The following is a 21,226-nucleotide window of genomic DNA, read 5'->3' as shown; positions in this document are numbered from 1 at the left end:
ATCAGCACAATATTTAACGTATTCAGCTCAGAGGCCTCTGCTGGGTAAATGTAACATTCCATGCTTTTGCCTGGTAGATATGATACATTTAGCCACAACTGTCTGAACAATGTGCAAACTGTGATTTAAGAAAAGTAAATGTGATGTACAAGCTATTGATAGCGAGATTTGGACAGAGACTTGGAGTGCGAATGTCCCCTTGAACCAGTTGGAGCACAGCTTAGTAATCAATATGGAGGCTATTCTCTGGCAGGCCTTGGGGCCAATCTGTCATTGGCTGACCCTGTGTGCCGTTTATTGAGACGGCACCGCCTCTTTGACAGTCTGATGTGATGCACCTCCATCGGCTTCTCGGAAAACTTCAGTCGCGCCAGAAGTCATTGTTCCATTGTGTCACATCCGCTGTCTTAAACTTAGACTTTGCTTGGTTTCTTGCCTGAAAATGTTGAAAATAGGCATCAAGTCTATTTCATGTCCTTCCACAGCAGTTCAGACTGTGATGGAAAGACATAGCAGCCAGTCAGATCTCTCCAAAAGTGTGATTCTTTCTGAGGGCGCGAACGGGTAGCTACATAGAGGCCACCTTCTGCCCTTTGGACAAATGATCCCTTAGAATTAGCTGAATTAGTCTGGAACCATCCTCACGCTCAGCTGTGTGAGGGAGCACTGAGAGAGAGAGTGCTGTTGGTGCCTACAAATGTCGCACAGGGAGAATGGAGATCAGGTGCTCTGATCGCCGGCCCACATGGCAGCTAACTCACAGGCCTAGCTCACAGACCTGCTGCCTGACTCACATGAGCTTGCCCTATTTCTTCACTTCATTACATTTTCCCCAAAAAAAAACATTCATTAGGACTGATTCTCAAATACCTTCATGTTCCACATTAATGCAAATGGTCTGTCTTTGAAATGGAAACAGCTGGCTGAACCAGACACTGCAGGAAGTAATAATTTATTCCGTTCATTATTAGCTAATTCATGCTTGAACCACTTCTGAGGTTGAGTCAAGACATCTCTCTGTTGTGCAAGGCATTTCTTTAGGCCGAATTATGCAAAGTTTTTGGCACAAATGGAGAGCCAAATTCCAATTTTAATATTCAACAAGCATTTGGTTGACGTTGGGTCCTTAAAGGCTTATACGGAGGCTAGAAGGGTTTTTCATGTCTGCATGCAGTCATCTGTATTTCTTTGTTTGCAAAATCTCCAAAGGAGCTTGTGTGTGCAACTGCTGTTTATCTGGTAGCTTTCTGCGTACCATGCAATGTGAATGTCATTTTGAAAATGTGTAGATTTTGTGCTGACCTTTGAACCTTTGAGCATGCGGGCAGTGTAATGTCTGAACGTATATGGTATTTAAAGGCTGCAGTCCGGTCAGATGATAACTCCTCACCCATGTTGCTGGATGGGTTCACGTAATGCCTTCATCAGATGCTCCCCCTGTAGGCGATGACTGGAAATGCACTCCCTGAAGGAGGAGACTGCCAGCTGATCTTCTTTTTAAGGGGTAACAGTCTTGCTGTTCCTCTCAGTTGTGTGGGGTATGTACTGTATGGCATCGTGCATGAAAGCCGTCCAAATGATGGGGCAGTACAGAGTAAGATGCAACAGATGTGTATACCTGCCGTGTCAAGGGATTTTTCAGGGATTTGCAGTTTTGTCAAAGACTTTGAATGCAAAGTGGGTATTTCTTAAGAGGAGAGGAGGATGCTATCCAAACTGCCATCCATCATGGACAACACCTCCCACCCCCTGCGCGAGTCTGTGGTGGCCCTGAGCAGCTCCTTCAGTGAGAGACTGCTTCACCCACGGTGTAAGAAGGAGAGCTACCGCAGGTCATTCATCCCGACTGCGGTCAGACTGTTTAATAATACCATTGGGCAATAAACCCCATCACTCAGTAAACCAATACTATGGTGTAGCTCTCAATTTTCTACTTCACTGATCATATATAGGTTGCACTCAGTGCTCATTTCTTTACTGTATTTTTTACTTTTAATGTACATGCATTTTACTATTTTATTGATTCTTGACTTCTTTTATCTATGTATTTCTTTGTTTTTTCTTTTGTATTTTTGTATTTTTAAACTTATTGCACATTGCCACTTTGCCTTTCTACCTCTGTCTTAATGCTGCTGTGACATGTGAATTTCCCCGCTGTGGGATCAATAAAGTTCTATCCTATCTTATCTTATCTTATCTTATTGTAAGTAATTCATAGTCATTCCAAGAGGCCTGGTTATACAGGGAGCCCTGGATGGGCGTGACCCACCTGAACTTTCACCAGACCCCAGAAGGCATTTCAGCACATGGCAACAATATCTGACTGAGCAACAGGAAAAATATAAAAAAACGAAGCTGACAAAAGCACAACACAAGTCCCCATAAGATAAAACACACCAACAGAAATTAAGGAAACACTGCGGCCTTTGCAAATCTCATTAAATTTGTTGAGCTCTTGGTGTCTTGAGCTTCATCGGAGCCCCTGATGAAGGCCCGGTGACCGAAAGCTCACCTAATTAAACGAGATTTGCGTGCACCCGCGGTGTTTGGAGAAAGTTTCATTCATGTGTAACTGTTTTCAACCAGCCTCACCTCCTAACTGCAGTTTAACGATCCTGTTATGCCACCTGGCCTGACCACAGTTATAGCAGCAGGAGTGCGAGGGTAGGAGGGAGAGTATCATCTAGTGACTGGGATGTATGATAGTATAATTGGCTTCCCTTGTCTAGTCAGGTTGCACAAGTTAACTTGTGGTAGGGCTTGAGAGTGTTATGCTCACACTCACCGGTCTAGGAATGTTGTTAGCCTGGTCTGACACTGATATTTATATCTGATCTTCTGTCTGACCCCTAAAGACTGCAGTGCATTGTATTAATAACCAAATGTCATTTGTTAGAATGACACTTTGACATGTGAAGCATGTGTCTAAGGGGACAGGGGACCCAGCGGGATGAACATTTTGGACGCAGCTGGGTGGCTTGGGTATAAGTGTCTGTCAGTTTGGGGGTCAGCAAACGGTCACCCTTCCAGCCAGGGCAGACTCATCTGTCGAGGTTTGCGGTCACTGTCAATCTTGTGTGTAATCGCTCTGTTCAGTGCTGAGGATTAAGGCCACAGTCACTACTCCTGAACTGTTGTGCTGCTAATGCCCAGCCCTTTCACACCTGTCTCCTTTCTGTGTATGCCTGTGAGGTCTGTTGATGTCTATTATCAGATGCTGCTCTCAGATGTGCAAAGCGTGTTCCTTCCCTCTCTGGTGTTTCTGAATTTTGGGATTCTCCATTTTCCTGTCTGGATGCTAAATACAGAATGTGCTGCATATATTCTAAACTAAGCATGTAGAAAACAAATTCTAAGAGATGGATACATTCTAATCCCACAGTGTGATGGCTACATTGTAATTCTAATGCGTGATGGCAGAATTCCAATCCCAGAGCGTGATGGCTATATTCCAATCCCAGAGCGTGATGGCTATATTCCAATCCCAGAGTGTGATGGCTATATTCCCATCTCAGTGTGAGATAGCTAAGTTCTACACCCAGAGTATGATGGGTACATTCTAGTCCTAGAGTACGGGGTTCCATTTAGAAGAGTTTTTGGTCAGCTGATCTTTTGAGAGGTGTTGTCTGAATGACTGACTGTAATTCCGTCACTGTATTTTCATATTTCAGCTGTCCACGAGTTCCCTGAAGATATATTCACCACCAGAGAGCGGAAGCAAGGAGCAGTGCTGCTGCATATACTTGGGGTAAATATGTCTTTCTGTCTGACTGAGGTAGGGTTACCTGTCTCTTGCCATAAGTTTAAAGTTTTAGCCTTAGTGCAACAGGCCCTGGCTAGTTTTTGGCAACTGAAGTGTGTGTGTGTATGTTTATGTGCATGTGTGAGTGTGCATGTATTTGAGAACATGCATTTTTATGTACTTATAAATATGACATTCACATATGTATATGACTATGCAATTCCTAAATGATTCTTAGCTGACGTTTTTTGCAGGGGTTGCATATCCCAAAACACTGATCCACATGTGGTCCTGTAGTGACAGCACAGATCACAATGCATAGCCCAATGAAAAGTTGCTTTGTAAGTGACCGGAGCAGTAAATGAAGTGGAAATATTACCTGTGCATTACATTATTAAATGATGCACTGCTTTATTAATTGATGCTGTACAGTGCACCTATACCATGGGTGGCTCTTTTGACCCAGAACCACTGGTTCTTTTGGGGAGCTGCAAAGCTGTCCTGTAGCCATAGGAACCGGTCAGCTCAAAGAGTCCAGAAGCCCTGCTCCTGGTACCGTGCAGAAAGGGTGTCTGCAGTGATGGTTTATCAGGCATGAAGCAGATTGGATTCGGGCTGCAGAAGTCTTTTCGGGAGAGAAATGTATTTGTCCATCAGTACGTTTATGGGAAAATTGACTGTTACTGAAGAACACTTTCAGCATGGAGGTGACAATGTACAGGTCGTGTTAACTGTTAGAAAAATGAATAGAAAGTGCTAATTGTTGTAGCACTTCAATCTCACCTCTTTGTATTGCATTTGTATAAGGGGGTATTATAGTACTGATTTACACGTTGGCCCTTTCATTACGGTACTGTATTTTGATAGTTGTGGCCCTTTATTTAGTTTGTTTCAGTGATGCTGATGGTTACTGTTGCAATGTGTGACACTTTTGTTCAAATTTAGTCTAACATTTTCTGTTGCTGTTATTCATATGGCTTTACTATATGCACATATGTATGTCTTTTAAGTTGCTCTGGATGAGAACTTCTGCCAAATGAATACATGTAAAGCTGAATATGCTATGGGAATGAAAGTGCTGATAGCTACCCTATGCTGTCCAGTAGGAGCTCAGGTTGGTGGCTGAAATGGTGTGAAGGATGGTGGTTGTGGAGGAGTTGATGACTCGTTGTTGTGGAGGACGGAATAAAAAGGTTAGGGGTGAAGTGAAGGGAGGTGCAGGTAAGGCGGGATCCCACGCTACCACTGAGTGCTTGAATTTTTACAAGCTGAATCAGGAGAGAGAGTCAACGGTCGAATTTTTTGAAAAGCCCAGTGAATAAATTGACTGCAGAGAAAAGACAGGCTGAAGTGGAGAAAGAGCCATTTAAAGGACGAGTGAGTTTGGTTTTGATTGTTTCAATAGTCGGAGCTGAACACAAATGGAAGATTGTTACTGGAGCAGTGGTGGCTTGGAGATGGTGCTATGTGCAGTGTAAGAATTCTGAAGTTAGTGCAGATACTGCTGTTGAAGTACAGGCACTCGTGCCCTTGCAAGGTTATCACCTTTCACTAATGGAGGTCGTTTTGCTTCGTAATTGATGTCAGCAAGGTGATGAAATCTTGGGCAAACTGACTGTTAATAAATGAATTAATAACTTCTTGGCCTGTAATACAATATCTGTCAAATCTGAGGGATGGAGAACTGAAATGGATTTTTGGAAAAAAAAAAGCTACTCATGCAAAATTCACAGCCTTTCCCATGAGGTGTATGCATCTGTTTAACTTGTGACCTTACTTGCATACACAGTAATGTTAGTTTAGACTAGAGTCACAGATTATGTTCTTATGGCCAGATATTCAACTGCAGCATTTCTCCTGTTTTTTATCTAACGTGTTCCAGTTGCTAACTGGATGTTCTCATGCTGCCCATGTTGCTATGGGCAGTGGATGTTCTGTTTTACACCATGTCCTTCATGAATGTTTACAGGGAGCCAGCAAATCAGAACACTTGGAACATCAACGAATGCGGAGACAGAAATTTCAGTGTGATGTGCACTGAGCTGACCATCTGGTCAATATGTAAAAAAATCATTGTTATTATAGCGTGACCCTTGTGTGATTTTTTTTGATGGTGTGATCCTTACTCCTGTCTATGGTCACAGGCCCTTTACATGTTCCTGGCCCTCGCCATCGTCTGCGACGACTTCTTTGTGACATCACTGGAGAAGATCTGTGAGGTAACAGAGCTGGAGCAAATGTATCTAATTGGTTAATTTTCTTTTGGTTGATGAACAAATGACCATTCTAATTGAAAAGCCACATTTTTTCAGTTACAAATGCAGTGGTATTAATGATCTCTAGTTATTTTTGCGATGAAAAATGATATTATTGTGTGTAGTGACCCAAAGTGTGTTGAGAAAGGGTGTGTGGCCAAACAGTAAATAGCTGTTCAAATAAACGCCTGCAGAGTAAAATGAATGTGTGGGAACTGTATGGCACTTTTTGGTTTTGATTCAGACAGCGTGTCCATGATAAAAATATCCTCTTGTTGTCACGTGTGTTCCACGGGGAGCGCAGATACAGAGTGACAGCCCCCCCCCACACACACACACACACACACACACACACACACACACACACGCACACACACACACACACACACACACACACACTTCCCCTCGTGTCTCCTGCACAGAAACTGAACCTGAGTGAGGACGTCGCTGGTGCTACCTTCATGGCGGCAGGAAGCTCTGCCCCCGAGCTCTTCGCCTCTATCATCGGTGAGACACACACTCATGTGTGCACGCGCACGCCACAGTTCGGCAATGCCAACTGCGATAGCCTCGCGTGTAAGCAGGGGAGAGGTGATTTCAGGCATTTCGTCCTTCTCCGCAGGTGTCTTCATCACCCACGGCGACGTGGGAGTGGGCACGATTGTCGGCTCGGCGGTCTTCAACATCCTGTGCATCATCGGCGTGTGCGGAATCTTCGCTGGTCAGGTGCGTGTCCCTCAGGTGCCACACGCTCCGGGCCCGTCCTCCATCCCTTGTGTTTGCATCCTCCTTCTGTTTGAATGAGTGACAAGGCTGCTGTACGAACCGCAACACTTACATTGCATTATATTACATCATTGCCATTTAGCAGAGAAGCCTATTCAGAGCGACTTACATAGGTTACAGTTTTTACATCGAATCCATTTATACAGCTGAGGCAGTTCAGAGTTCAGTACCTTGCCCAAGGGTACAGCAGCAGTGCTCTAGCGGGGAATTGAAACAGCAGTCTTTCGGTTGCAAGCCCTGCTCCTTACCGCTATGCTACATTGCCGTCCCTCTTGTCGGAACGAGTGGCAGGGACATGTTCTCATCCTGTTCTCTCTCTCTCTCTCACGCCTTCTAGGTGGTCTATCTTACACGGTGGGCAGTGTTTCGTGACTCATTGTACTACACCCTGTCTGTGGTGGCTCTGATTGTGGTGAGTCTTTCCTCACACCATTGCTCAATCCCTCAGCTCTATATCCCGCCTGCACACTGCCTTGTCAGCCACGCCCCCTACCTCCCCACACTCACATCACCCCCTGCCATCCCTTGAGGCAGAGAATACAAGTGTGGTAGCTCACACATACTTGCAACAGTACATCTGTGAGGATGTCAGTAGCTAGACAGTGTAATGTTAACTATTAACAGCAATATTAACTCTTTCATTCTGTCTTTTCCAGTTTATCTACGATGAAAAGATCATGTGGTGAGTGGCCCTGTCTGCTCGTTTTTCGCGATTAGCGGGTGGAGTGAGTGGGCGTGGCCTTGACTCTACACTCTGTGTTTCAGGTGGGAGAGCGTGGTGCTGGTGGTGATGTACGCGGGCTACATTCTCATCATGAAGTGAGTGTGCCAGGACTCTACAGCAGTGATAGGGGGGAGGGTGGGGCTGGAATGCACTGTGACCTCTGAACTATGACACAGACAGCACGTCAGCGATGGTCGCAAGAGAGGGGTGGCGATGAAGTGTGGCCTAAGGGCAAGAGTTTGGGTGGGGTGTAGGGTGATCCCGTGCAAAAATTGGGTCGATGGTGAAGCATCGTTGAAGGTGATCTCAGGCAGCCATAGGGGTAATGCTGGCCGAAATGTCATTTCAGGTAGCACTTTGGGTTAGGTTGGCCTGATAAGAGTGTGAGCTCAGGAGAGATTCCAACAGATTCAAAGCTGTATCTGTTGCCTCTCTTTTGGTTTGACAAGGGTGTTAAAAAAGTCAAAATGGCACACACCACTGTGGTGTTCCAGGTAGATGCAGGTGCTGCTGTACCTACCCATCTGCCCAAAGAACAGAGCTCTTTGGCGCCTCAGATGATGGTAAGGGGTATAAATAATACAGACAGCATGGAGCTTTTTTCACAGTCACTGATGAGGGCCACATTTGTCCCAGCACATCTTGATATTGCAAGGCAAACAGACATGCTGCTGGGCTTTGTCATTGCTAAATGTGCTGATAATAAGCAAAGCCTTGACCTCTCTGTCCCTCAGTTCTAACCTTAAAGTTGCTGTCACAGATAAACTTCAGAGACAGATGGACCAAAATCCGTGCTCAAATTTTCCTCACAAAACAGGCTGGCTGCTTACACTTAAGATCCTTGTACCCCCTGGGTGAACACACACGCATGCACACGCACACGCACACACTCACACACACACACACACACACACACACACTCACATATACACACACACACACACACACACACACACACACACACACACACACGCATACATATACACACACACGCACATACACAAGTACACACCATCTTTTTGAATTTCCACCTGGCTGTCAGGAAGAATATTTGCGGTTTGACTCCTGTCATGTGACCCTCTGTTGTTGTTCAGATTTAACACAAGCATGCAGAGATACTTCACAGGGAAGAAAGACGAAAGCGTTGCCAATGGTAACACTGTGATCAGCGAGATGGAGGATGGTAATGCATGTTATGACCAAAACTGGGACGACCCCTCCATGCCATTGCTCTCCACAGGTAAGGGTGACCAGACAGGCTGCGGTCCACAGTGGTCACGGCCACCTGGCGCCCTTGCGGTCCAGGTGCAAGTGACAGGGTGGGGGATTTCTGACAGGGAGGTACGGTTCTCTGTCAAATTCAAATTTGACTTGCGTGACAAATATGGACGCAAAAAAGGAAGCACAAAGAACAACACAACAATTATAATGAGAATTGAAAGCTCAGATTATAAAGCATTCCTGCTCTCCCATTTCCAAACACACTGAAGAAACTGATTAGTTGCTCATATGTTAATAATTGTTTCCCTCTCTTGTGTTATTATTGCATTTGAACTGCCATATCCACAGTATCAGCATCTTCCCTTAATATCATTTTTAGCATCAATTACATTATTTTTACCCATTCTGTCTTAGGCAGAAATAAATCAAATTGACTGAAGCCAGATAAGTGAGAGAGAGCATATTTGGTTATGTTTAGTTCTGTTGACCTCAGTGTGAATGAGCACGTTAAGGCGTGGGGGCTGCCTTACTAGGTGGGACAGGCGCAGTGGTGCAGGTGGGGACAGGATGTTGGTGTCAGTGTCCAGTGTGGCTGGGCATTGTTTCTGTATTTCATGCTTTAACTCTGTATCTTTCTTAATGTCTACAGTCAGTTGCACTCTCTGTTAGCTGTAATTTGTCACTCAAGAAGAGGTGATGTCATCCTCCGGGCTTCCAGTCATCTGAAACTTGCTAAAGCTCTCTCTCCTTCTGCCTCTAACTTTTGCTGGCACCGCTGATATTTATAAAGTGTTCTCCAACAGCTGTGTCTTTGAATGCAGTTTCTGTTTAGCTGACCTTGATACTGTCAGCTAATTCTAAATCTGATTCCTCACTCCTTAAACAACAGCCCTGTCTGTCAGTGCTATTTCTATTCAGTTAACATTGATGCTGTAAGCTGATTCTACATCTAACTCCTCACTCCTTCTGCAAGAGCCTTGTCTGTCAGGGTGGTTTCTATTTAGCCGACCCTGATTCTGTCAGTATATTCTACACCTAACTCCTCACTCCTTCCACAACAGCCTTGTCTGTCAATGCAGTTTTTATTCGGTCAACATTGATGCTGTAAGCTAATTCTAGATCTAATTCCTCACCAGCAATTGCACACTTATAAAGGCCTGTCTGTTTAGCCTTACTAATCCTCATGTTGCTTGTGTCTTGTAGTGTCATGTGTCGCCTGCCGATGCTTCCTGCTTCTATCGTCTGGTCTTTTTTGTGTGTGAACCCACTGGCTGAAGTGAGAAAAACCGGGTGGGGGGAGTTAATTTTCGAAAAACGATTTCTCTGCGGACCTTTTCAGATATTGATTAGAAAGATGATGATGTATAAACTCAGAGAATCAGTGTGAGCTGCATTGAGATCAGAGGTCTGGCAGCTGGTCTTGCGGCTGCTCCAAGGCTGGAAGTAATGATCTGAGAGTGAGCTGAAGTTTGTATTTCATCTCACGTTTAACTCTGATTAGATCTGAAAATGTCTCGGGGGCAAAGTGGCAGAACTTGAACTCTGCTCAGCGGGGTGGAGCGTCTCACCAGCGGGGAGCCGAGCGTGATAGTGACACATCCTTATGGTGTGTGTGTGTGTGTGTGTGTGTGTGTGTGTGTGAGAGAGAGAGAGAGAGAGAGCTTGTGCATGTATGCTTGTGTGTTCCTAAGGTGTTCCTAAGGCATGTTAGTGTAGATGTAGATGTAGTGTGCATGCATGGTGCATACGTGCTCACCTGTCTGTGTGTACGTGTGTGTATCAGAGTGTGTGTGTGTGTGTGTGTGTGTGTGTGTGTGTGTGTGTGTGTGTGTCTGACAGCGTCTCTGCTTTCCCAGTGAAGCCCAGTAAGACTTACAGCCGAGGCTCCGTGGTGATGGTGGATGAGATCATGAGCTCCAACTCTCCAAACTACCGCTTCCCTGAAGCAGGACTCCGCGTCATGATGACCAACCACTTCGGACCCAAGACCCGCCTCCGAATGGCCAGTCGCCTCATCATCAATGAGGTCTGAGCCCAGGAGAGGGGGGGGCCTGGGGGGGGCATAGAGGGATCAGATGGGACAGGGGACCCTATTGGGAACAGAATGTAATAATACGAAAAATGTGAAGAAGTGAGAAGACACGGCAACCTTCAGTGAATTTGCAGCTAGAGCTTGTAAACAGACGCACATGAATCAGACACTCTGAAAGCTGGAAGTGCAGAGGACATTTTATTACCCTGTTTATTACCCTATTAGTGTTACTGGTGTGAAAATGGCCAGAGATGTCCTGGATCACATATCTGAGGAGGGGACCAGTGAAGGTTATCGAATTTCTTTTTCTCATTTTCTGATCGCTTTCTCTTCCTGTGTGCCGCTCTTGGGCGTGTTGTTCCCGGGGACAGCAGAGGTTGGTCCAGGTTTCAAACAAATCTGACAACATGGTGATGGATGGGAAAGCAGACAACCTGGAGAACGGGAATGTTCCAGAGGACAAACAGGTAGAGGAGAAGGAGAACGACTTGTCCTCCCCCTTCTCTTTGCCAGGTGAGAAACCCCCGGGTACTGTCACGTTCTTACACAAGCACTAAACATCAGAACAATGCCATTTTCATGCCGTTCCTTACCTTAAACTTTATTTGGCAAACATATGAGCTGTATTATATCATCACGGGACCAGAGAAGGCATTGGCTGCCAATATTAGCACAATACATTTACCCATTCCAGGAAGTCAGAATTCAGTGGTTACTTCAGCTCTGACTCCCTTCAGCGAGTCAGTAGATTTCACAATCTCAGTACAGACCCTAGAGACATGTTTAGATGGCAGTCTTGGACCAGTTAGCTCAATTCTATCTTTATGGAGAAGTTAGTATCTCATAAGATCTGAGTTGAAACAGACAGTAATCCTTTCGTCATTGTTGACCTCTGTGTACAGTTCCCAGCAGGCATAGCAAGGCAGTCTGGGCCTCTTCTCGTTATTCAAATTCAAAATGCACTCTGGGATTTGTGTGAGACTTTAATCATCACAGGGGTGATTGCAAAACCACAGAAGAAACTGAGATTTGCATGTCTCATTCCTTCAAAAGAAAGTTTTCTCGTGCAGATTCCTGGTAAAAAAACAGCACGTACATTTGGAAAATTGTTTGAACTGTGCTTTAAGAGGGATGCATGAATGTGTCAGGCTAACGTAAGGCAAAACAGCATTGCAGGTCGCATCGTATAATGCCACATTCTAGTAATGGTCACAAAGGCCCCATCACAATGAAAGTAGCTGCATCATGGATATGCTAACACCTCTGTGCTGTACAGTGCTATACTAAAATATATGGTTGTCCCTAGCTTACTACTAGCGTCAGTGTTATTGCTATGACAGAAGTTTTGAATCAAATTAATTGACTGGTTGGTACTTAGCTAGCCTGTAGAGTAGCATGATTGTGAAGGACTTTCATAAGTATGTTGGGTGCAAGTTGTGTGAAACAATAAGTATTGACCTTAGCAGAAATTTTGACCATGTTTTCTGAAAAATGTGGCCCATTTCCAAAGGTTTTGTCAAGAGGTTGATTCACTTAACATTCAGCGATCACATATAGAGCATTCAGTGGAAAATATGATTAGATGTGTTGAACCTGTACAAGATAGAATGGTAAAATACTGCATGAAGAAATCAGAATTTTTATACCAATTTGCAAATAAATTGAGTTTTTTTTCTCTGTTTAGTGCAGTTATGAACATAAGTTAGCAAGCATTATTGCCACACCACCTCCTCAAAATACAGAGGAAAAGTGCAATGTCACGGTTACACAAATTTCCTAGTTATAGGTTGCACAAGTCACAAGAATCTCAGTCATAAGATTGCAGCTACAGGGGCAAAAGAGGAAACCTATGAAATCCTTGAATCATCCAGCTCATCTGCACAATTTAGGATTGGTTTCTATTCTGCATGGTTATTTGCTAGCTAGCTAGCCAGTCAGAAAGCTAGCCAAGCCCCTAAGCCAGCTGCCTACCTTTGACTAAAATTACATCGGCAATTCAAACCTGCACACCTACGAATTGTACATCGGATACACAATACTGCATGTATGCGTGAGATATCACGTTTGGTTTGAGGGAATTCTGTTTGAAACTGAAGTGTAATGCCATTTTAAATAGTTGGTTGATATCTTTTTTCGTCTGGCTGAAATTAATTTCCTAGGTGCAGGGAGCGCCACGTGGTAGGAATAATCTAAAAAAAAACCATGACGAAAGGTCTTTTCTAACACATCCCTTCAATTCACCACAAAAAAACAGGATTCAAGGTTTGAGGGCCATTACATTACCGCTGCTGAGCGTTCTTAGAGCATTGTTATCAAGAGAGACTTACATGGCTTACAGTTTTTCTATTTTATGTTTATACAGATAGATATTTACTGAGGCAATTTAGGGTTGATGGAGATGAATTGGAAACCTCTGCGGTACAAGCAGCCCTGTTCTTTCCCTCTACACCACAAACAGACTTCAGGAACAGACAGCATCACACTTGCTTTGGAGCTGGATTGTAGTTGCTCTCTTTGTCCTGCAGGGGGCATTCTGAACAAAGTGAAGTGGGCGATCTCCTGGCCCGTGCTGCTCTTGCTGTACTTCACCGTGCCAAACTGCGCCAGGCCGCGCTGGGAACGGTTCTTCATGCTCTCCTTCTTCCTCTCCACTGTCTGGATCGCTGTTTTCTCCTACTTCATGGTGTGGATGGTGAGTCACTGTCAGTGTGTGTGTGTGTGTGTGTGTGTGTGTGTGTGTGTGTGTGTGTGTGTGTGTGTGTGTGTGTGTGTGTGTGTGTGCGTACGCGCTTGTGCATATGTGCGTACAGTATGTGTGTGTGAGCATCGCTTGGGGATGCATGCGTGTCAAAGGGTGTGTCTGTGCAAGCGTGTGTGTGTGTGTGTGTGTGTGTGTGTGTGTGTGTGTGTGTGTGTATATGTATTTGTGTTTGTGCTAGTGCTGTACCAGAGACCATTTGTGAGTGAGCATGTGTGTGTTTGTGTGTCTGTGTGAGAGACTGAGAACTCATCTGTGAATGTCAGTGGGTTTGATTTTTGCATCATTTCTCAGCAGATACTGATCTTTATATTAGCCGGTATTCAATGAGTCTACCGTGGCAGCCATTCCAAATACAACAGAGGCCAGTTATTTTGCCCAGTATGTGTTGACAAGAAAACAACCCCAATATATTAGGGTCATACAAATACGCACGCTGAAAAGCAGTTCCATTTATTCCCTGACGAGAACGTATCCAAGTAATACATCTTCTTTTAAAATCTACAAAGCCAAAGCATTACTCGGCCTTGTGATTTATTCATTGAGGCTACATGATGTATGAGCTTAGGAGTAATATCCTCCAAGAATGTAAACTAAAGGCCGGCTAGAAATCATTGATAAGTGAGCTTTAACCTGCCAACCAGCTACTTTTGTTCATTTTAGCTACTGGAATGACAAAATAAATCTTAATCAATAATTATTATTGGCTAGAAGATATTGACATCTGTTGATTAGCAAGATACATTTCCAGTGTTTTAATTCTCTTAGAGCTGTCCATTGATAGTATCAGCCATCTTGCAATGTGACATGCTGGGTTAGATTGCCAAAGCAATTCAATTTGTTAAAGACAAAATGGCCAACAGATCTATTTAGCAGGAGCTGAATCCACGACCGCCACAGCCATAAGGTGCCGTCCAATAGTCAGTGACGCTGCCCTGTGAGGTCACAATGTACTGTGCATGCTTTAGCCTCACCGGGTTATTACAGTTTGCAGTCTACTAGCCTAGTCAGATTGTGCTGCTGCTACAATCCCTTATTTCCACATCACTGGCAAGTGCCCACCTTTATCAGTTCTTCACTGCATAAGCATGTTTGACAAATTGCTTTATTGCCATGCATTGTATTGTTTATCAAGAAAGAAAAAAAAAAAACATGTTCAGGTTTCTCTGTGTGTAAGCCAACTCTGTATTAATGGTCTGGGTCAGATTGCTCGAACCCAGCTAGCCTAACGGCAAATTGGCCTGCATTGCTCATTAAGAAGACTTTTGTGATTATCTGCATTGGTTGTAGAAAGACGTTTTGTTCAAACTTATGCAGATTGTGCAGAACAAGCTTTTGTGTGAATTTGCCAAGAAAAAAAAAAAACTAACTTGAATAGGTAATCAGGTTATTTCCCTGCTTTTTCACTCCAACTTTGGATTTGCTTACTGTGCATTATTCTCACCTCACCCCAGCATCCTGTACACTCTCACAGGAGTGGTGAAGAAGAGAGAGTGGAACCCTTGCACTTGTCCATAGCCAATGGAAATTTTACACACATCATGCCCAACAGTGCCCCAGAGCAAACACTTGTTAGAGGATATACCACTGACATCATCTGACAAGCACCTGACAAGGGCCCCAAAGGAAACCCACCCTACCCCAGCAGAATGGAGCACATTGTGTCACATCACTGAAGACCCACTGTAATGACGCAGCCCAGACTCAAACATGTGACATCTTGAAATGCAGGGCTCGGCTTGCTAACAAATAATCAGAAAATACCCGAAACTTCAAATTCGTTTCTGTGAAAATAGAGCACAAATAGGATTTATAGTTCTGCAAAAATTCAGCTGGCTGCTGGCTGGAGGTTTTTGGCTGAATGCTGGTAACATTTGAGATGCTTAATCTGTGCTTAGAATTGAGCCGGATGCTTCTGTTTAATGGCCTTTATTCTGTTTCCTCCTTACAATGCTTTGGCCTACAACCTGCAAGGCACAATGAGGCCGCACGCTCAAGCTATAACATCTGCAAGTTTTTCTTTAGTTGTTTGGTTTGAGATGTTTCATCCATTCCTTAACTGTTACACTCATGGTGCAAACATTGTTTCTTTAAGATGTTACCATACCCTACAACCATAACAATCCTATACACACTGCTAAATGGATTCTAGAGTGGTTTTATGAACACCAGGATGATGTCAGATGCCTTCCATGGCCTCCCCAGTCATCAGATCTTAACATCATTTAACAATTATGGGACGTTCTGGAACAGAGTGTGGCGCAGATTTCTACCTCCTTCATCTCTCAAAGAACTGGAAGCTTTCTTTCTTGAATTATAGTCCAATATCCCTCTTGAAAAAGAGTTCATAATCTGTTTAACAGCATTCCAAGAAGGAATAAAGCTGTTCTGAAGACAAAGAGGGGCTGAACTACTTATTAGTTAGTAAATATTTATATATTGTTCAGTGTTTCCATTATTTTGTCTACCACTTTGTATATACACTGTTGTCAAATACACCAGTTATTGCACTTGCTGTCCACAGGGTGGTGTGAGAACACAACGGGAGCAAGGAGCACCACACACAAGCATTTCATGAGTACAGCCATAGGCAGGCATTTCATGAGTACAGCCTTAGGCAGGCATTTCATGAGTACAGCCATAGGCAGGCATTTCATGAGTACAGCCATAGGCAGGCATTTCATGAGTACAGCCGTAGGCAGGCATTTCATGAGTACAGCCGTAGGCAGGCATTTCATGAGTATGAGTACAGCCATAGGCAGGCATTTCATGAGTACAGCCATAGGCAGGCATTTCATGAGTACAGCCATAGGCAGGCATTTCATGAGTATGAGTACAGCCTTAGGCAGGCATTTCATGAGTATGAGTACAGCCATAGGCAGGCATTTCATGAGTATGAGTACAGCCTTAGGCAGGCATTTCATGAGTATGAGTACAGCCATAGGCAGGCATTTCATGAGTATGAGTACAGCCTTAGGCAGGCATTTCATGAGTATGAGTACAGCCTTAGGCAGGCATTTCATGAGTATGAGTACAGCCATAGGCAGGCATTTCATGAGTATGAGTACAGCCATAGGCAGGAATTTCATGAGTATGAGTACAGCCTTAGGCAGGCATTTCATGAGTATGAGTACAGCCTTAGGCAGGCATTTCATGAGTATGAGTACAGCCTTAGGCAGGCATTTCATGAGTACAGCCATAGGCAGGAATTTCATGAGTATGAGTACAGCCATAGGCAGGAATTTCATGAGTATGAGTACAGCCTTAGGCAGGCATTTCATGAGTATGAGTACAGCCTTAGGCAGGCATTTCATGAGTATGAGTACAGCCATAGGCAGGCATTTCATGAGTATGAGTACAGCCATAGGCAGGCATTTCATGAGTATGAGTACAGCCTTAGGCAGGCATTTCATGAGTATGAGTACAGCCTTAGGCAGGCATTTCATGAGTATGAGTACAGCCTTAGGCAGGCATTTCATGAATCTTGACCAGGAAAGCAAAGAGGAAAAAAAAACTGAAAATACAGTGCAGTAAATGTACAAAAATGTTCAAGTTTGCCTCCACAGAACAGTCATGTTGTTTTGAAAGTGCATAGAATGGATAGGTAGGTAGAGGGCAGAATTGTGGCTGCTGGAGATAAAGTTCTCATGATGCCACAAGTTAAAAGCAATAGCCTTTGCGTGTGAACATGAAAGTGCATCATCCTTCCTCCTTTCTTTTATTGGATTCTTGGGCAACTCTTTGCCACTTCACTAGCGGCTCACAAAGTTTTGGACACAAGATATTTTTAGGGAGGTTTCCACTAATAGCAGCTGACTTATTTTTTTGGAAATCCTGTAGTGATATTAGCAAACCATTTTTGGCTGCTTGAGGATTGATCCATTGGTGACAAGACAGAAGTTATGAGATAGTACTACTGGTAGACATATTTGAAGTTAGAACAAAGAGCTGAGATGTAGCAGTTGTGGTTATTAAGGTGAAATTTCAACTGAAGAAATTTTTGGTGGTAAACAGCACAAAGAGCCTTAAAATCCATAATGAATGTTTGAATTGTTCAGTCTGAGATGGTGTGTGTGTGTGAGTGGGATCAGCTGCAAGGTCAATGGCATGTGATGACATGTACCTTCCAATGTCAGAGCACTCACACCTGCGTTTGTGTTCGCAGGTGACAATCATCGGTTACACTCTGGGAATCCCGGACGTCATCATGGGCATCACCTTCCTGGCAGCTGGCACCAGCGTCCCCGACTGCATCGCCAGTCTCATCGTCGCCCGGCAAGGTGCCCGCCGGTCGCTGTTGCTCTTGATTTAGAAAACTGTCTGTGTTCCTGGGACTGTTAGAGCCCTGTGGGTCTGAATTCTGTGCAGCCTCGTTTGTGTGTCTACCAGCTGAGCTGTGTTCCACATCACCTGTCAGGGGGAGGGGGGAGGGGGGAAGGGGGAGGGTGCAGCAGGCTGTGGGATGTCACAGTTAAGTGCTTCCTCCTTGCCTCACAGGTCTCGGGGACATGGCAGTGTCCAATACCATCGGCAGCAATGTCTTCGACATCCTGGTGGGCCTGGGCATCCCCTGGGCGATCCAGACCGTGGCCGTCAGTTACGGCTCAGTGGTGAGACTCCCACCCTTGCCTCAGCTGACAGACGGGCACCTCGAGACCAGCTCTGGGGGTGGCCCGCTGTCACCATCTTACAGCACGCATTAAGAGCGATGAGAGTACAAAGACACCACAGAGCACTTTGTCCAAGTCTGAAAAGACGAGAAAAAACTGTGCCTTGTGTGAGTTGCATTGTGGCTGTGATCAGCTTCGACTGGTCGTTTGGACCCCTTACACACCGGGTGAGAGAACTGGTTTAATTAATACTGGAATATCTATTTGTTAGCCACCTTTAAGATGTGATGTGTAGTAGTCTCCCCTATTGAGCTACAGATATAAATGCACAAACAGGCCTGGCTGTCATTAGGAGACAAGGGAATCTTTTTTTTTCCAAAGTCAAACTCATCACCATTGTTTTGCTGTTGTCGGGGGTGTGTGTGATTGCCTTCTGTCCCTCAGATCACTTATGATGCCCAGTATGATACATATACATTACAGCACGGTGTTCCATTAGGTCCACTCTGTCTCAGTGCTCACACCGCTGCCACTTTTCCGCCACTTACATTGTTTCTGTAAATTGCTCCGAGCTGTAGCTGATAAAAATTTGATTGAGTGAATTGCTAGCTTGGAAGAAATGAGTGGCCTGTTGAGGATCTCAGGTCTTGTTTTGTGAACAGCTCTGACTCACACAGTCTCTCCTGGTCTGGGTGGGGAAACAGTAGATGAGCATACCATCTGCTTTCCTCTGCCTATGTCTGCACACAAAGGCCACAGTGCTGAGGGCCAGCTCAATCATCAGTGCATTTTGGCCAAAGTAAAATTGATCCATTTTGAAATCTGCAGTGGTAAACTTTCAGCTTCAGAGCTGAAATCCTGTGTTGCGGTAGCCATTGCCGTGGCGACATGTCCACTGCTTAATAATAGCTTGTAATGGTACAGGGCACCTTCAGCCCCCCCCCCCCCCCCCCCCGGGCAGCCAAACAAACAATTACCCTGCAATTCCAGTCCTTAATCAGAGAGACAGAGTACGTAACTGTGCATTGTGTTTATTTTGAGCTTTACTAAAGGGCATGGCCAACAGCTTCTGAACATTTAAAGCTCTTGAAACTGGTTTGATAAGAGTAGCCATTACGTCAAAGTTTATTTCAGTTTTTTTTTTCCAGTTATTGGCTTTATTTTGTTCTACGCAGCAAAAATCTCTCTGACTCAGTATTTCCATTCAGCAGTGCCCCACCTGAAGCTCACCTGTTCTGTCATTTCCTGAATGTGTTTTGCACGCCAGTGTTTTTTTTTTGTCCCACATGGTGGTACCCATGTCCGCATTACTCATCAACAGACAGGCAGCTGAGTAAATCTCCTGAACTTCTTCAATTTGGAGTTCCTCAAACCACGTAGCCAAAAGCATGCAGTCATTTGCAAAAAATTTCCCAGCCTCACCCGATCTTATCTGCACTGTTTGTAGTCAGAAAAAGCCACAGAGTTTTTGGTAACCGATGCTGATTTCCTGTGTGAGATTCAGAACATTGATGTTGTTTATGTAGTGAGAAGATCTGGTTAGGTCTTGGGTTACAGATACACACATGATTGCTTTTTACCTCAAAACAAGCATTTTCATTCATTTCATTTTGGTCATACTGTAGAATACGCGCTGCAGCATACAGTACCATACAATACATGGTGACATGTCCTTATATGCAGGACACTGTTCAACTGTTTTTAACCAGGCAAAAAATACACATCAGTGGAAGCATTACCAATGCCAGTTTGAATAAGGTACACATTTACAAGCATTAACAAATGTGTGGGTTGCTGTCATTTGGTGTGCCTGTGAATCGATGGGACTATGGCATTTCAGTGCACTGGGTTAAACCAGACTATGCTTCCCCGTCTCCTCCCTGTAGGTTCAGATTAACAGTCGGGGACTGGTGTACTCAGTTGTGCTGCTGCTGGGATCTGTGGCTCTCACTGTAAGTATATGCCTGATTCTGGTTCTATACCTGTAGGCCTACTCCTGGTTGTATCTCTGTAAGGCTACTCCTGTTTATGCGTTTCATGGCTGGTCCTGGTTCTATACCTGTCTTCCTGATCCTGGATCTGTAGCTCTAGTCCTGATGCTGGCTCTACACTACATTATGTCATTTAGCAGACACTCTTATCCAGAGCAGCATACATAGCTTACATTTTTTGCATGTTACCAATTTATATGGCTGGATATGTTGTGGGTTAAGTACCTTGCCCGGGGATACAGCAGCAGAGTCCCAGTAGGGAATTGAACCAGCAACCTTTTGGGTACAAGCCCTACTCCTTACCACTATGCTACATTGCCACCCCTAATATTAGCTAATATTAGCTCATAAGACAATATTGTATTATCATATTCTTGTATTAGCCCATATTATAATATTATATGGTATCTATGGTAATATTAGTCGTGTCATGCATTAACTTCAGCGTAGCATTATAGTATTAAGAATAGCTGAGAGTAGCTAAATGTCGCTGTCAAGATCCCTGCTGTCTCCTCTGGGATGATCACCCCCCCCCCCCCCCCCCCATCACCGCCCCTTCTGTTTCTCCTCTGGCAGGTTCTGGGGATCCATGTCAACAGGTGGAAGCTGGACCTGAGGCTGGGGGTGTACGTGATGGTCATGTACGCCATCTTCCTCTGCTTCTCCATCATGATCGAGTACAACATCTTCACCTTTGTCAACCTGCCCATGTGTCAGGAGTAGCCTTCGCGCTAAGCTCCGACCAAACCCCCCTCCACCTTTACTCACCCTCACCACCATCTCGTCACCTTGGCAAAGCCCTGATCTTCATACCCTTCTCATACCCCTAATCCTGCCTTGGCCCCAAATCCCTATACAACCCCCCCCTCCCCCCACACCACCCCCCACCCCCACCACCACAAGCCAAGATTACAACATCCCTTCCTTGTTGCTCTCCATCACTCAGTGATGGATGTGAAGTAGCCTCTCTCCCCTCTCGCTGTCCACCCGACCCAGCTGAGAGGGGTGGCTTTCAGATCTCCCTCAAGAGCCTTCCAGCCCAGGGTAGAGATGATCACATCTCCCTCCAGAGCTTCTAAACCCAGGGGAGATATGATCATATTTCCC

General features: G+C 44.7%; 1 protein-coding gene across 2 annotated transcripts in view; it reads left to right on the top strand.

Moving 5' to 3' along the window:
• LOC118786786 (sodium/potassium/calcium exchanger 4-like) overlaps nucleotides 1-20,980 on the top strand; it is a 38,212-nt gene extending 17,232 nt beyond the window's left edge. Inside the window, exons 3-17 of one of the 2 annotated variants that reach the window (XM_036542108.1) lie at nucleotides 3,672-3,748; nucleotides 5,887-5,961; nucleotides 6,420-6,504; nucleotides 6,620-6,723; nucleotides 7,121-7,195; nucleotides 7,440-7,465; nucleotides 7,549-7,602; nucleotides 8,602-8,690; nucleotides 10,585-10,754; nucleotides 11,135-11,273; nucleotides 13,286-13,452; nucleotides 17,684-17,798; nucleotides 18,016-18,128; nucleotides 20,015-20,080; nucleotides 20,696-20,980. In XM_036542108.1, the coding sequence (XP_036398001.1) occupies nucleotides 3,672-3,748; nucleotides 5,887-5,961; nucleotides 6,420-6,504; nucleotides 6,620-6,723; nucleotides 7,121-7,195; nucleotides 7,440-7,465; nucleotides 7,549-7,602; nucleotides 8,602-8,690; nucleotides 10,585-10,754; nucleotides 11,135-11,273; nucleotides 13,286-13,452; nucleotides 17,684-17,798; nucleotides 18,016-18,128; nucleotides 20,015-20,080; nucleotides 20,696-20,842 (1,502 nt within the window). In that variant the 3' untranslated portion in view covers nucleotides 20,843-20,980. Of the gene's footprint in view, nucleotides 1-3,671; nucleotides 3,749-5,886; nucleotides 5,962-6,419; nucleotides 6,505-6,619; nucleotides 6,724-7,120; nucleotides 7,196-7,439; nucleotides 7,466-7,548; nucleotides 7,603-8,601; nucleotides 8,691-10,584; nucleotides 10,755-11,131; nucleotides 11,274-13,285; nucleotides 13,453-17,683; nucleotides 17,799-18,015; nucleotides 18,129-20,014; nucleotides 20,081-20,695 lie in introns of both variants that reach the window. The other variant, XM_036542107.1, reaches the window with a different exon arrangement.
• Nucleotides 20,981-21,226: the final 246 nt, after the last annotated feature.

The sequence above is a fragment of the Megalops cyprinoides genome, chromosome 12 (assembly GCF_013368585.1).
Source record: "Megalops cyprinoides isolate fMegCyp1 chromosome 12, fMegCyp1.pri, whole genome shotgun sequence".
NCBI classification, from domain to species: Eukaryota; Metazoa; Chordata; class Actinopteri; order Elopiformes; family Megalopidae; genus Megalops; species Megalops cyprinoides.
Note: the sequence above shows the minus strand (reverse complement) of the source record. Positions and strands in the feature narration are given on the sequence as shown.